The sequence below is a fragment of the Alexandromys fortis genome, unplaced genomic scaffold (genome assembly GCF_014885135.2).
Source record: "Alexandromys fortis isolate MF-2015 unplaced genomic scaffold, M_Fortis_MF-2015_v1.1 scaffold_6, whole genome shotgun sequence".
Classification (NCBI taxonomy): Eukaryota; Metazoa; Chordata; class Mammalia; order Rodentia; family Cricetidae; genus Alexandromys; species Alexandromys fortis.
The window spans coordinates 2893740-2906715 of NW_026067902.1; the positions used below are offsets into that span (position 1 = coordinate 2893740).

At 51.9% G+C, this 12976-nt stretch overlaps 1 protein-coding gene across 1 annotated transcript in view; it reads left to right on the forward strand.

The window, feature by feature from the left end:
• The first annotated feature begins 2225 nt into the window (after positions 1-2225).
• Jag1 (jagged canonical Notch ligand 1) overlaps positions 2226-12976 on the forward strand; it is a 35089-nt gene continuing 24338 nt past the window's right edge. Inside the window, exons 1-3 of the mRNA XM_050131906.1 lie at positions 2226-2701; positions 3131-3436; positions 11812-11863. Of these exons, the coding sequence (XP_049987863.1) occupies positions 2621-2701; positions 3131-3436; positions 11812-11863 (439 nt within the window). The 5' untranslated portion in view covers positions 2226-2620. The remainder of the gene's footprint in view (positions 2702-3130; positions 3437-11811; positions 11864-12976) is intronic.

Here is a 12976-nt window from a genome sequence, read left to right on the forward strand (position 1 = left end):
AACTATCTTCCTCAAATATGCGTTCCCAGGCTCAGATAGGACTAGGGCTCTGTGCTATTTGCTGTGTTTGGTGTTTAGAAGTGATCTGACATTCCTGTTGAGTGATTTAGGTGCTTTTCAGCACTCAGAACCAGTCTTTCCTACTTATGAAGTGAGCCAGACTCATCGGTGCACAGGTACTGATCTCAGCTTTCACGAAGCTGGGATTGTTACCAGCAGGACAACTGATTACTAAGGCCAGGTAGCTCTTCAATGTAACTCAGGTGACTGGCTCAAAAATTCTCAACTGAATGCCTGACTCTGCAACCTCCTCAGGTGGCATGGACTATTGGAGACAGCTTTAAACTTTAAGACAGCTTTAGACCTGTGAACCTCAAGGATTATACATTCTAAGACCTCTGTGGCCTTTATGGGCTGTGTAATTTTTTTTCTCACCACCCGACTGTGATTTAGCACCCTAACTTGGCCACTAAGGGTAAAAGTGAGGGGTTGAAGGAGAAGTGGGGAGTACTGTGTTTTTGGAAATTTTAGTAGGTAAAGCCTGCATCGCATTAAAGTCGACAGCTGATGCTTTGCGTTAGTGATAATTAATGGGAGCTGGGTATCTGAAGAAATGCCCACGTGACTGCTGCCTAAGACAGGTGCTTCTGTGACCAGTTACAAACTCATTCTGATTTAGGCTATGTGCTTCCTAATTATGTATTAAGTTCCTCGGGAATGATCAAGATGGGGCACATTGCCAATAAGAAATCACTTTTGGATGATTAAAACGCCAAGATTGCTGAACCATCTGGGGTAGCCTTGAACCAATGTACCGATCAGCTTTCTTGATCCCACCAAATTGTTATCTGGCACTTTCTATAATGTAGATCGCTACGAATATCTACCTTTATGTTGTCATAGTTGGAAACTTTTTCCCTTGACTCATCATGCCTTTGTTTTGAAGGGTTAGAGCATGAAACCGATCTAAGAAAATCCACACTTTTCTTCATGAAAGGCCCAAAGGCTGGTATGAAACTCCATTCATCCTTTAATGGAAATCAGTTTTCCTAAAGAGTTCCCTTTAAACCCAGCTGGAGAGGGGCTGTCAGAGGCTTGGGCCAGCCTGTGGGTTCCCTTTGACCTTGATTATGACCAGGAGTGTCGCTGCTAATTGCAAGGCCCAACTCAAGGTGGAAAATAGCATCGGTTTCCACCACCCCTCCCCGTCCCACGAGAAGCCAAGTTCTGTGGCCCGCGACAGCGCAGAGGTTCTTTTCAGGCCGAACCTTGCCACCCAGAGAGCAACACGGAGGCCGCCTACAGGTGCAATCCCGCCACTGCGCGGGGGCGGGAGGCTGGCGGAGCCCTCTGCGTCTCTGCAAACTCTTCCCCGAAGCCTCAGCAGAGCCCTCGGGTGCCCGCCACCCTCTCCCCCTGCTTCCCCACGCCTCTGCCCTGGCGTGGTCTGTAAAGGAAGCTGGGAGCCCTCCGAGGCTCCACGGACTGGGATTTGGGAAGGGATGGCGCGCGGCCGAGGCTTTCCCTCGAATTTGCGGCAAGTCTGGCTCCGGGAAAGTTTTACAAAGTTCCCAGCAGCGTCTGCCCAGGTCGCCTCTGCCGGGCGAGCAGACGGCGGCGAGCGCGCCAGTCTCGCCGCCGCCAGCGCAGAGCTCTGGGCTCGCTCGCTCGCTGGGAGCGGCCCGGGCTCCCGGCAGGCAGGCCCTCCTCCCGGGGTGAAAGCCGCAGCTGACGCAGGCGGCTCGGAAGGCGGAAGCCACCCGCCCCAACTACCCGGGCCGCACCACGGCGCCTACACCTGGGGCTTGCCTGGGCACCCAGGCCGCGCACCGAGGGGGCGGTCCGGCGGAGGCACTCCGGGCGGCTCAGAACCACGGGCTCCTCCATGTCCCCCCTGGGTCCTTCCTTCCTCTTGGCACGAGGTCCCCAGGGCAGTGGTTTGCGTGTGGGGTCCCCCAGACATCCAAGCCACTCGGTACTTCCCGCAGCCCCCCAACTCCTTCTAAGTTCCTCCCCTCCCCATCAACCCGGAGGAAAGGGGCGTGTCCTGAAGCGGGCACGCCCCTTATGAATATTAACAATCGCGCATGCGCCTTGTTCCGCGTGCTGGGTAGAGGTGGCCAGCCAGAGACGCGACTCCCAGACGGGCGCTCCGGGTCCCTCTCCGAGAGCCAGGCGGGCACGCGTCATTGTGTTACCTGCAGCCGGCCGGCGAGCTAGGCTCAGGTTTTTTTTTTTTTCCCTTCCCTCCCCCGCGTTCCGTGCAGCTGATCTGAAAGGGAATAAAAGGCTGCGCATAATCATAATAATAAAAGAAGGGGAGCGCGAGAGAAGGAAAGAAAGCCGAGAGGTGGAAGAGGAGGGGGAGCGCCTCAAAGAAGCGATCAGAATAATAAAAGGAGGCCGGCCTCTTTGCCTTCTGGAACGCGCTGCTCTTGAAAGGGCTTTTGAAAAGTGGTGTTGTTTTCCAGTCGTGCATGCTCCAATCCACGGAGTATATTAGAGCCGGGACGCGGCGGCCGCGGGGGCAGCGGCGACGGCAGCCTCGGCGGGAGCACCAGCGCTAGCGGCGGCGGCGGCGGCGGCGGCGTCCGGAGTGCCCGCGGCGCGCGGCGCAGCGATGCGGTCCCCACGGACGCGCGGCCGGCCCGGGCGCCCCCTGAGCCTTCTGCTCGCCCTGCTCTGTGCCCTGCGAGCCAAGGTAGGAGTCTCTCCCGTTCTTCCTCTCCGCACTCTTCTCCCTTCCCTCGTGGCGTCCTGGACACGGGCGGCTGTGGCTCCCAGAGCAGGCTCTCGAGTCCTTGGGCACCAGGCTCCCCGACCCTGGGGCTGCAGTGGGTCTGGGAACGCCGGCTCCCCAGAGGGAAGACTCCGGCCTCGAAAGATAAACTCCTCCAGGCTGGGTAGAGTGCGTTCATCACGCTCTTGGCCCCTCGGGGCTGTTCTCCGATTTTTCCCGTACTTGGTTTTTATGCCACTGAATCAGGTCAAGCCCTGAACCTAGTTTTGCACAATTATTTTCACTTGCAGCGAAGTCTTCGCGCCTCGGGGGTGGGGTGGGGGATCGCAGGGAGTCTCCACTTCGACAGAAAAACTTTCTCAGACGTTGACCTTCCTTCCTCGTCGGCAGGTGTGCGGGGCCTCGGGTCAGTTTGAGCTGGAGATCCTGTCCATGCAGAACGTGAACGGAGAACTGCAGAATGGGAACTGTTGCGGCGGTGCCCGGAACCCTGGCGACCGCAAGTGCGTCCGCGACGAGTGTGACACGTACTTCAAAGTGTGCCTCAAGGAGTATCAGTCCCGCGTTACGGCCGGGGGACCCTGCAGCTTCGGCTCGGGGTCCACGCCTGTCATTGGAGGCAACACCTTCAATCTCAAGGCCAGCCGCGGCAACGACCGTAACCGCATCGTGCTGCCTTTCAGTTTCGCCTGGCCGGTGAGTGAACGACTCCCGGACGGAGTCGAACGCGGGGCCGAGTCCTGTATTCCCTTGAGAAGGATTTAGTAGCCCCTGGCTTGAAACTTGGCGTTAAGTGGAGAGGCTTTTTGGATGGCAAGCGAGAGCCCATGCTATAGCTAGACCTTGAACAAGATGGGACAGGCGGGTCTTCCATCCTCGATGGTGTTTGCTTAATGTACTGAAATGGGGACGCCGAAGAGGATTGGGAAAGGGGAGTACCCAAGGATGTTAGTTTTATACTTACTGTTTGCAATAGCCCTCAACCAGGAGGTCATTGTAGATGATCTCTTTGCTTAACTAATTAAAACTCAGAGCGCCCTGGAAGGCGACTGCGCACAGTCTGCCCTGCGAACGCTGTCCAAGTTGGCACCCTCCCCTTTCCCGTGAGCCGCCCCGAGGGCGGGTGTGTCCTTCCTGCAGGGTGTGGGGGAGCCGGTTTCCCGCGACTTGAGGGGAGATTTTGGTGTGTTGGAGGGCGCTCTCCCAGCCTGGGATGGCGGCTGCAGGGGTGTCTCCGCCTGGTGTCTAGGCTTTAGTCTGGGAACCCCCGCCCCCTGCCGGCCCCTTCCTCCCGCCCCTGCTTGGTGAAGCCCTGGCTGCCTTATTCCCAGCGGTTCCCCAGCTCTGGAACAGCTGTGTTTGCAAACTTCCCCGGGAAGGGCGGGCGCACACTCTCGTCCGGAGGGCACACGGCCTCCGCAAGCCCTTCCGGGGCTGTGGCAGGGTTTAGTAAGGGGAGGCCCGCTGGAAGTAGTGTTTTCGGGTGCAAGTGCATGCCCCCTCATCTCCCTTCGTGGCCCTCGGAACAGCTTGAGGCCGGCGTACAGCTGGCAGACTCTGCAGCAAAGCCCTTGCAACATCCCAAAATGGGTGGAAGGAGGATGGGTGCGATTGCAGAAGGGGAGGAAAGGGAAATGGTGGGGGTGTGCCCGTTGTCCAGGAGGCGTGACTCGCTGCCAGGACTGGTGCTTGGCCAAACTTGAGCTCCGAGGGTGGGTGGTAAGAGGGGGGAGCTCTGTGCCCCGAGGATTGCTTTCCGCCACGTGCTCTGATGGGGTGCGCTCTGCTGCCTCCTACCCGCGGGTTTGGGCTGTGATTTGAAACTCTGAAGAGGGGCGGGAGAGGAGCCTGTCTGGCTCTGTCTGTGTGTGAAGCTGAGCTGGCTCTTAAAGTCTGCATTTACAGGAGTTGGCCTCTGCCGTGGGTGCGATAAGACAGTTATCGAAAACATGCTATTAAAAGGGTCTTATTTTGGCAGGGGCTTTGCTGCTGTAAGTGAAACTCTCCTCAGATCTGCGGGCTGTGTCTGTTGTGGGATTTCACTTTTACAAAGAATGTTTGTCTTGTTTGTTAATCCCCTATTAGGGAGAACTTTAAGCTAAAGAGGTTGGCCACCTCTCAATCTGGCTGGGTCCAAGCTTAGGGTGACTGCTGGCTGCCCTTGAACTGTGTTTGGACTTTAGGAGGAAGGGGCCTGCAGGTGGTTCCACCCTCCCTAGGATCAGTCCGACCCCCTCGCTTTTCACAAGACCATAAAAGGAGTCTTATTAGTGATGTGGAAAAAACGGCAGGCCTGGCTGAGGTTTATTTTGGAGAGAGGGGTCAGAGGGAGGATGACTTGGATGAAAACAGACAGGCTTGCTCCTCGGGCTAGCTGGGGAAAAGTGACCTAGAAGTGTGGCTGTCTGCATTTGACACCTGGCAGAGCCCTTCACAGACAAGGAGCTGAAACAGTATGGGTGGATGGCAGGTTGCCGCCACTGAAGGCGCTGAGTACTCTTCAGTGCCTTCAGGCCCCACGGGTCACCAACCATGAAATAGAGTCGACTTTTCTAGAAAGAGAGAGACCCACTGGGTCAGCACTGCGAATGTGGTTCTTTTGAAGCTGGGCCAAGTACATGCCTCACTCATAAGCAAGTCTCCATCCTGCTGCCCCAAAAAGGCCGCCCGTGAAATACAAGCTCTACTTCCCAGGGGAAGCTGAAGTTTGGGTGTATTGTTTTAGTTTATTTTCCTCAGTGTGGTTAGAGAAACTTGGCCGTCTGTAACCTTCAAGAACAGCTCCTGGGTGAGTGAGCTCCCGCGAAAGCCTTAACCTTCCCTAGTTAGTGGACAGCACAGCTTCATTCACTTCGGTAATTAACATTAGAAGTTTGTCTTCAAAAATCTGGTCTCCAGGGCAGGGGGTGGCTTACTGGCAGAGTATAGGCCTGATATTCTCACAGACCCTGGGTTTGACTCTAAGCTCCACAAATTAAAAAAAAAAAAAAAAATTCCCTTGGGTAGGTAACAGTGGAATGTGATGTGCAGATACTAGGATTCAAGGAAAGAACACAGAGTTTAAAAAGCAAACAGAAACTCCAGGCTCCCTTGGCCTCTTAGCCACATAAGCTGCCAACCCCTAAGCAGGCCCAGTTGTCATTTGGGCTAAGTCCTCCTAAGTTGGCTTACAAGGGAAGGGAAACACTGCGGTTGGCAAGACTTAGTCCAGTGAAGGTCATGTAATTCCTGTCTTTTTGTTTGGTATCATGCCCCCCCTCCCCGTTCGTGGTCTAGAGAGGAAGACGAGGAAATGGTTTGGTCAGATGTGAAACACAATCTTCACCCAGCATGAGCGATGCTCTGAAGTGGGCCTCCCTGCATCAGCAACACATTTGGTTATATCCCCCTTGGGCTATATCCCACTTGGTATCTGCTGCTGGGTCCCAGTCCTTCAGCATCGTGCCCGTGGCTTCTGACTGTGTTGCCATCCGTGCTGCAAGGGAGCTCAACTTGCAGCAACTGGCTTGATTTATTCTTCTCAATTTGGGGTACTAGGTGATAAGAGCATCATTATGGCAGGTAATTGGGCTTAACAAGAAATGATTTGGGAATAAGCATTTATAAATCACCGAAATGGTTAATTTGCACCTCCCCGAATTAGTTCAAAATCCCAGGAGTGCCTGCTCATTAAAAATGCATTAGTGTAATTACTTGTGTTTTTGAAAACCTCAGTCATATAGCTGCATTGGTGGCCCTAAATTGCAATGACTTGGGGGAGACAACCGTAGTATCTGGCTTTATCTTTAAATAACATTGACGCCGTTCAGAGTCTTGCTGAGATTAATTATTTTAGGAACAGCCCATGGAATGAGACTGTAACAGGGCAAAAGGGTGCCAGCTTGAGCCCTTCTCACACTTAGAGCCCGAGTAACTAAATAACCAGGGTTAGAGTCAAGTTGCCTTCAGGTGGTTAGTGCCAGAATGTAAATTACCAGTCCTTGGGTATAATTATGCTCTCTGCCATCGTTCCTCTAGATGTGTGTGTGGACACATGGGCGACAGAGGAATAAGGTTCTCTTTAAGTTAGCTTTTTCTGTACCTCGCCTGCATGCTTAGTGTGTGTGCAAACAGTGCCTTGGTGTATGTGTTCCGCCCAAGGGATGATCTATGTGTGGAGAGAAACATCCTTTTTCTTTAAGAAATCTGCCTCAAACATGTTTATGTTGCAGGAATAAGCTTTGGGGGGAACATTGCCCAGTAGAATAGCTGTGACCTGCGCGGGCTGCTGTTCCAAGGACTTAACTTGGTTTCTAATAGTGTTCCTTTTCCTGCAGGTATAACCGTCTCTGTATTTTCTTCTCCCTTGCCTTGTTTCTTAGCAACTCGCTCAAACCTCCAGTACTTACAGGAATTTGCAGCCCACCAGCTCCACACCCATAATTCTATGGGGACTCAGAACATTTGTAGAAAATGGGGAAGCTTAAGGCTCAGTGCTGTTGGAAGCTGAAGGGGTCAGAAGACAAGGCCGCAGCGATGTGGTTAGAGGAATAACTGCCCAGAGAGCCTAACATCTTTACACGTGCTGGGACCTTCAGGGACGCCTTGGAAAGAGGACAAGCAGGAAATTTAGCATGGAGGAAAGAGACTGTTTGTGGGGAAAAAAAAAAAAAAAAAACAAGACCGAGGCGAATAGTTGTCTTCACATTTCACATGTGAAAACAGGGATGCAGGCAGCAGGCTTGGGCGGCCGGACTCAAAGTCACACTGTTCCTGTTGAAGAAGGGCCAGACTTGGTCCCAGTGTCAGGTTTTCTAGATTACTTAACAATGTGAGGGCGCATAAACTGTGTGTGTGTGTGCATAGAGCGACCTTGCTGATCCATAATGACAAACAGTCCTGAGAAATTTCCCTGGTAAAGTGCTAGCAGTATCCCCGACCCCGAGGTTTTGGGATTCAAGCTGCTCAGAAGTGGCATTTGACTCCAGCTCTTAAATATACTTTAAAAATAGTTAGAAGAAAAGCGACTTAACCTTTCCTTCCAAGGGCTGGGGGACACATCTGGAGGCATGAAAGTGAAGATTCTAACATGGTAGGGAGATCTTGAATTCAGAAACTGCTGCTGCTGACTTCTGATTACTCCTTGGCCCACAGGCAGCCCCTTGGCCCTTATTCATGGTGTCAGTAACATCTCTTATTGGAGTAGCACATGCGTGGGGAAGACATTCCCAGGGTGGCTCCTAGTGGTTAAAGGGGGGCATGTAAATAATCAAACTGAGTCCTCTACCAGCTCAGCCCAGTTTCTATGCGCTTTTGGTAAATAAGTAGAAAGGCTTCTTGTTCAGGCTTGCTCTGTGTGAACTGGATGGTTGTGCTTGGCTGGCTCCTCGGTATTCTATCTATTAACCTCGCCACCCTTTTGTAACTGGTGCATTTAATTATCAGTGGGATGCTTTTCTAACAGGTGAGGGTAATGATGGGAACGGGGTTAGGGGCCTCTCATTGAGAGTCTCCAATCTGGATATGAGCTCCGGGGCCCCTTGGTGAGCCTTTGAGGTGGGCTTTGATGAGAAAATCACCCTTTGTCACCAGATCACACTCTATTGACATGTCAAACCCTGCAGAAATGGTTGCTTTCTATGGCGGGAGCCTCAGCTTGCACGCACTAGGGGGAGTGGCCTTTTCTTCACCCCCTCACCTTGCCAAAACCCTAAAAGACAGGAATTGTGTGTGCCCACACATGGACTCTCTGAAACCTTTTTTGTTTCACATGTTTTGTGCCTGGAATATTTTATACCCTGGCCACCCAGACGCAGGCAGGACAATAGAGCTGGCTGGACCGACTGAAGTGAGGATTACAGAGAAGAATGGGGGCCTCTCCAGAAATACTGCTAACACAGGACAAGTGACAGGAAGCACCAGTTGAGTCAGCAGAGCACATGCAGGGCCCCTGACAGACCCAGGGCCAGCAGGCTATGTACAATGGCTGTGTTGGCACTCGGGGCATTCCCAGGATGTGCTTGCCTCTGGCGGGCCTGCCTGTCGCAGCGGTCTGGGGTTTTGGACTCCACACGCGTGCTGTTTGGATGGCGGTTTGTTTGTGTCCCTCCGCTTGGCAGGAGGGGAGGCAGCCACTTCTTAGGGCTTGGTTTGGCTGCCACTGTTGCCAGGAAAAGGAAGCTCCCAGCTGCCAACACAATCACCTTTGTTTCTTACATACCCCCCCCCTTAATGTGGCAATTAAGTGCTTACTGCTTTGCCCAGTGCCAAGGTAACCGCCATGGAGTGGGGCAGGACAAAGAATGAACCCTAGACCAGCAGCTCAAGTGTGGAGGATAGGAGGTGGTGCCTGGTGACAGAGCCTTGGTACAGCAACTTGGTGACTGCATACGGTATGCCTTGGGGACTTTGATGCCAGGACTCTTCTGTAGGTAACATTGCATGGAAATCTCCCAAAAGGCCATTCTGGAAAGCTGACCAGTCCTGTTTGATGCTTCACAAGAATGGGAGTCAGCTGCCATGCTGCCAGATGTCCTTGAGCCCCGGGCTGGGAAGGGCCAGAAGTGACTCACTGGCAAATCCAGATGGAAGATCTGGTAACTATCACGCCTCTTGTTTTGCCCCCAGACTACTACTCTGGGGAGACTTAGGACACAAGAAGAAATCCAGGTGACTCCTCAAAGTCTTTTACTGTTTGAACCCCAGAAACTCAGGATTTTTTTTTTGTTTGGTTTTTGGGTGTGAAGTTAAGACTGAGCTAAAACTGAGCCCCTTCCAAGCCCTCCTTGGACTGGGGACTTGGGCCTCTGCTGGGGGTGGTTTGGAGCAGGCAGTCACGTGTACTGATTTGTGGCTGGGTATCTGCTTGAGTGGCATGAGGTACACATGGTCTAGCATTGCAGCGTTAGGACATATAGCTGGGGATGTACAGAGGTCAAGCGTGGGCCTGGGAAAAAATTAAAGCTCCCTAGCAACTAATAATCATTGCCAAATTATCTTGATTGTTGATCTATAGTGTGGGGATGGAGTGGGAGGGAAGAATGCCTCTTAATAAAAGCCTTGCAGGGAATCCTTTCTCTGAAGGCAGGGCACCCAGGCCCCAGGAGACAGGGAGCTCTAATTCAGGCTCTCAAGCGAGAGCAAAGTTGTCACTGCAGGCCCCATACCCTAACTCAAGCCCACTTCCACCTCCCAAAAGGAAGGCACTTGATTGAAAGATCGTAGTGCCAGCCCATGGAGCTGTGGTACAGTTCTGTTCCCTCTAGCCCGGGGTAGGGTTGGTCATCAACTTTCGAATCCAGGATGAACCTGACAGATGGCTTGATCTTACAAGTTCTTGTGCAAGGTCTACGGATTCCTTCTGCCTTGACTATGAAGCTGAGTTCATGCTGCTGCGCCAGCTGGTTCCACGGCACCTTCCTTTGCAGTGGTGCTTGTGGGTATTATGTGTGTTTAGTGCTTGTGCAAGTCTGTCAAAACTCTTGGTATCAATGCATTTAATCAGAGGATTAATTACAGCAATATTGTTGAAGTGAAGGATGTGGGACTCAACGTGACCAACAAATGAAGGGCTTAATTATACAGAATCAGCCACACATCTGGCCTCATTTCGACTTGGCTCTCACCATGAATCAGTAGAGAAATATAATTTCTTGCTGCTCTTTGGGAAGAGTCCTGTAATTTGTAGGAAGTCCTCGGAAGCTTAAAGAGGCTGTAAATAAGGTGTAACTTTCACTAATAAAATATTAACGACAATAACAATGTATTTGGACCTAGAGCCACTAACCAGAGAGGGCTGGGTATGTGCCCCAGCTTGCCCGGTTTTGCTTGCTTTGGGAGCATTTTCCCACAGTTATCAGTGAACGAAATGGAATCCTGCTGTAAGTATGAAACATATTTCGGCTGAATTCCAAGGCAGGGTCTATCGCGAGATATGTTTGTTGTCAGAGCGGACCTGCTGTGTCACTGACAGAGTAATAAGCTGGCCTTTGATTTATGAATGAAACCTCCGGCTTTTCTCCCAGGCCTTCCCCCTATCGGTGCCATCTCTTCCCCCGGCAGCAGTGTTTCTGGTGGCGTTGCGGTTATCGGAGCAACATAAGCAATGCCTGGGTTCCTGGTGGTGGCAGAGCAAGGCTCCAGCAACCTGTTCCGTTCCTTTACTCAGCTGTGTTTCTCAGCCCTCAGATCGGCTTAGCAAGCTTCCACCTCAGTGCCTGTTGCGAGGGGAGAGGAACAGTGGAGATTTGCTCATGACCTGGGTCTTGGGGAAGAGAGCAGAATTCAGAGACGAGCTCGGAAAAGAATGAGGGCTGCAGCAGAATGGCTGGCATCTTGCCAGGATCCAGGGAATTTGTTTAGTTTGCCCAACTGATTACTCTAGGAATGCTAGATCTTATTGACAGATAGGTTCATCAATAAATATACCCCCATGGGTGTGCGGTGGCTTCTCCTTTGTACTTTCTCCCACAGACGGGCCGCAGCCCACCCCACCACCCATGCTAGGTTGCTGCCTTTGTCTTAAGTCTTTGAGCCCTACCCCTCCTTCTTCCGAGAGTCACCTGATACTTGTGGGAGCTGGGATGGTCGCACACAGACAGGCCTTTCAAAGGGGTTCTGAAAAGGAAAAGGGGGCCTCCCTGGGGACTGCCCCCACCAGGGCCCAAAGCGTAACCCTACCAGCTCTCTTCTCAGTGCAAACACCTGAGTAGGTTGGCTTGGGAGAAATTCTTTGTGTGGGGTTTTTTTTTTTTTTTTTTCCTCATGCACTAGAACTAGGGACTGAAAAGTTTTGGGAAACCTATGTGTTATGTGTTCCCATGTAGGGAGGTACTCTTTTCTGATCAGGACTCTGGGCTGCTGGCTTGCTTGGTCTGAGCCCCAGTGTGCCCCTGCTGGGTGGAAGGGAGGTATCAAGCTGGGATGAGAGCTGAAGAGAAAAAGTAGACGTTGGTCTGGCTTCAGATATCCAGCTGCCTCTTTGACTCTGCTATTTTGGGTCGGCAGAACACACAGGGAGGCCCCGAGACTGCAGCATCATAGGGTTGACCCATTCTATCTGACTCACTAAACTTTGCTTATCTGTCTTGCAGAGGTCCTACACTTTGCTGGTGGAGGCATGGGATTCCAGTAACGACACTGTTCGTAAGTATCTCCTCAGGGAACTGTCCCCCGAAACGCTGGTGAAGTGCAGTGCTGGGCAGATCTGCCAGAGGACAAGCCCCCCAGTGCCCCTCTCCCACCTGCCCTGCCCCCAACCGGGCTGAACCTGTCTGTGGAGTCCCCTGCCTTCACTCCCTAGGACTTTCGTCTGAAAATATTAAGTAGCCAGAATAGACTCCCAGTTTACTCAGTCCTTGCAAAAAAAAAAAAAAAAAAAAAAAAAAAAAAAAAAAAAAAAAAAAAAAAAAAGGGGGACCTAGATTATCTCTGGATGGAGATCTTAATGGTTTTACAACTTTAAAACCTTGTAGACTGCTAAAGGATCAAAGTGGTGGCTTCTTAAGAGTCCATTTAAACTTGAAGTGAGCATTTAATCTCTCATCAGAAAGATAAAGCTGCAGAGGGAGGTGCTGGTCTCTAAAGACCAACCTTAAATTTCACTGGGTGGGCAGGTGAGCCTCAAGCCAGCCTGAGTTTCCCACACTGCTCGCCACAAACCTCCCATTGAAGCAGAATTTCAGAGCCCCTGAAGTCGTGACCTGCCCTGTCCCTTCTGAAAGATGGCTCTGTTTTCTAGGCAGGTTGCTTTTCAGGCCTGCAGAGGGGTATGTGGGGGTAGAGGCGGGGTAGGGGTGAGGCAGTGACGGTGTGCTCTGGTGAAGGTGGTCCACTGTGACTTAACATATCTTCCCTCACGCCAAAGTAGACGGTCCCTGTTTGATTGCCAGAGCCTGGGTTCTCATTGGAAAACCTCTGAGAGTTTTTGTTCTGTTCAGGAAGAAGCCACATGTTTACCTTTGGCCTCTGCTCCCAGAATATCTTTTTCCTTCTTCCTTCTGTTTCTCTGGCCTCCCATCCGTTTCTTATATTTTTCACTGCCAATACCATCTTTTCTTGCTTGTCAACATCACTGTGCTGTTCTGTTATAGCTGAAGGCAGTCAGTTCCCATATAGCATGAGTGTAGTTACGGCTGCACTTAAATTCAGTGGGCAGTTCAGCAGAACTGGATTCCTAGACCGCTTAGGGTCACGGAATCCTTGCCCAGCCCTGGTGTGAGGCAGGCTGTCTGTCACTTGGGATGTCGGCTTGCTTTG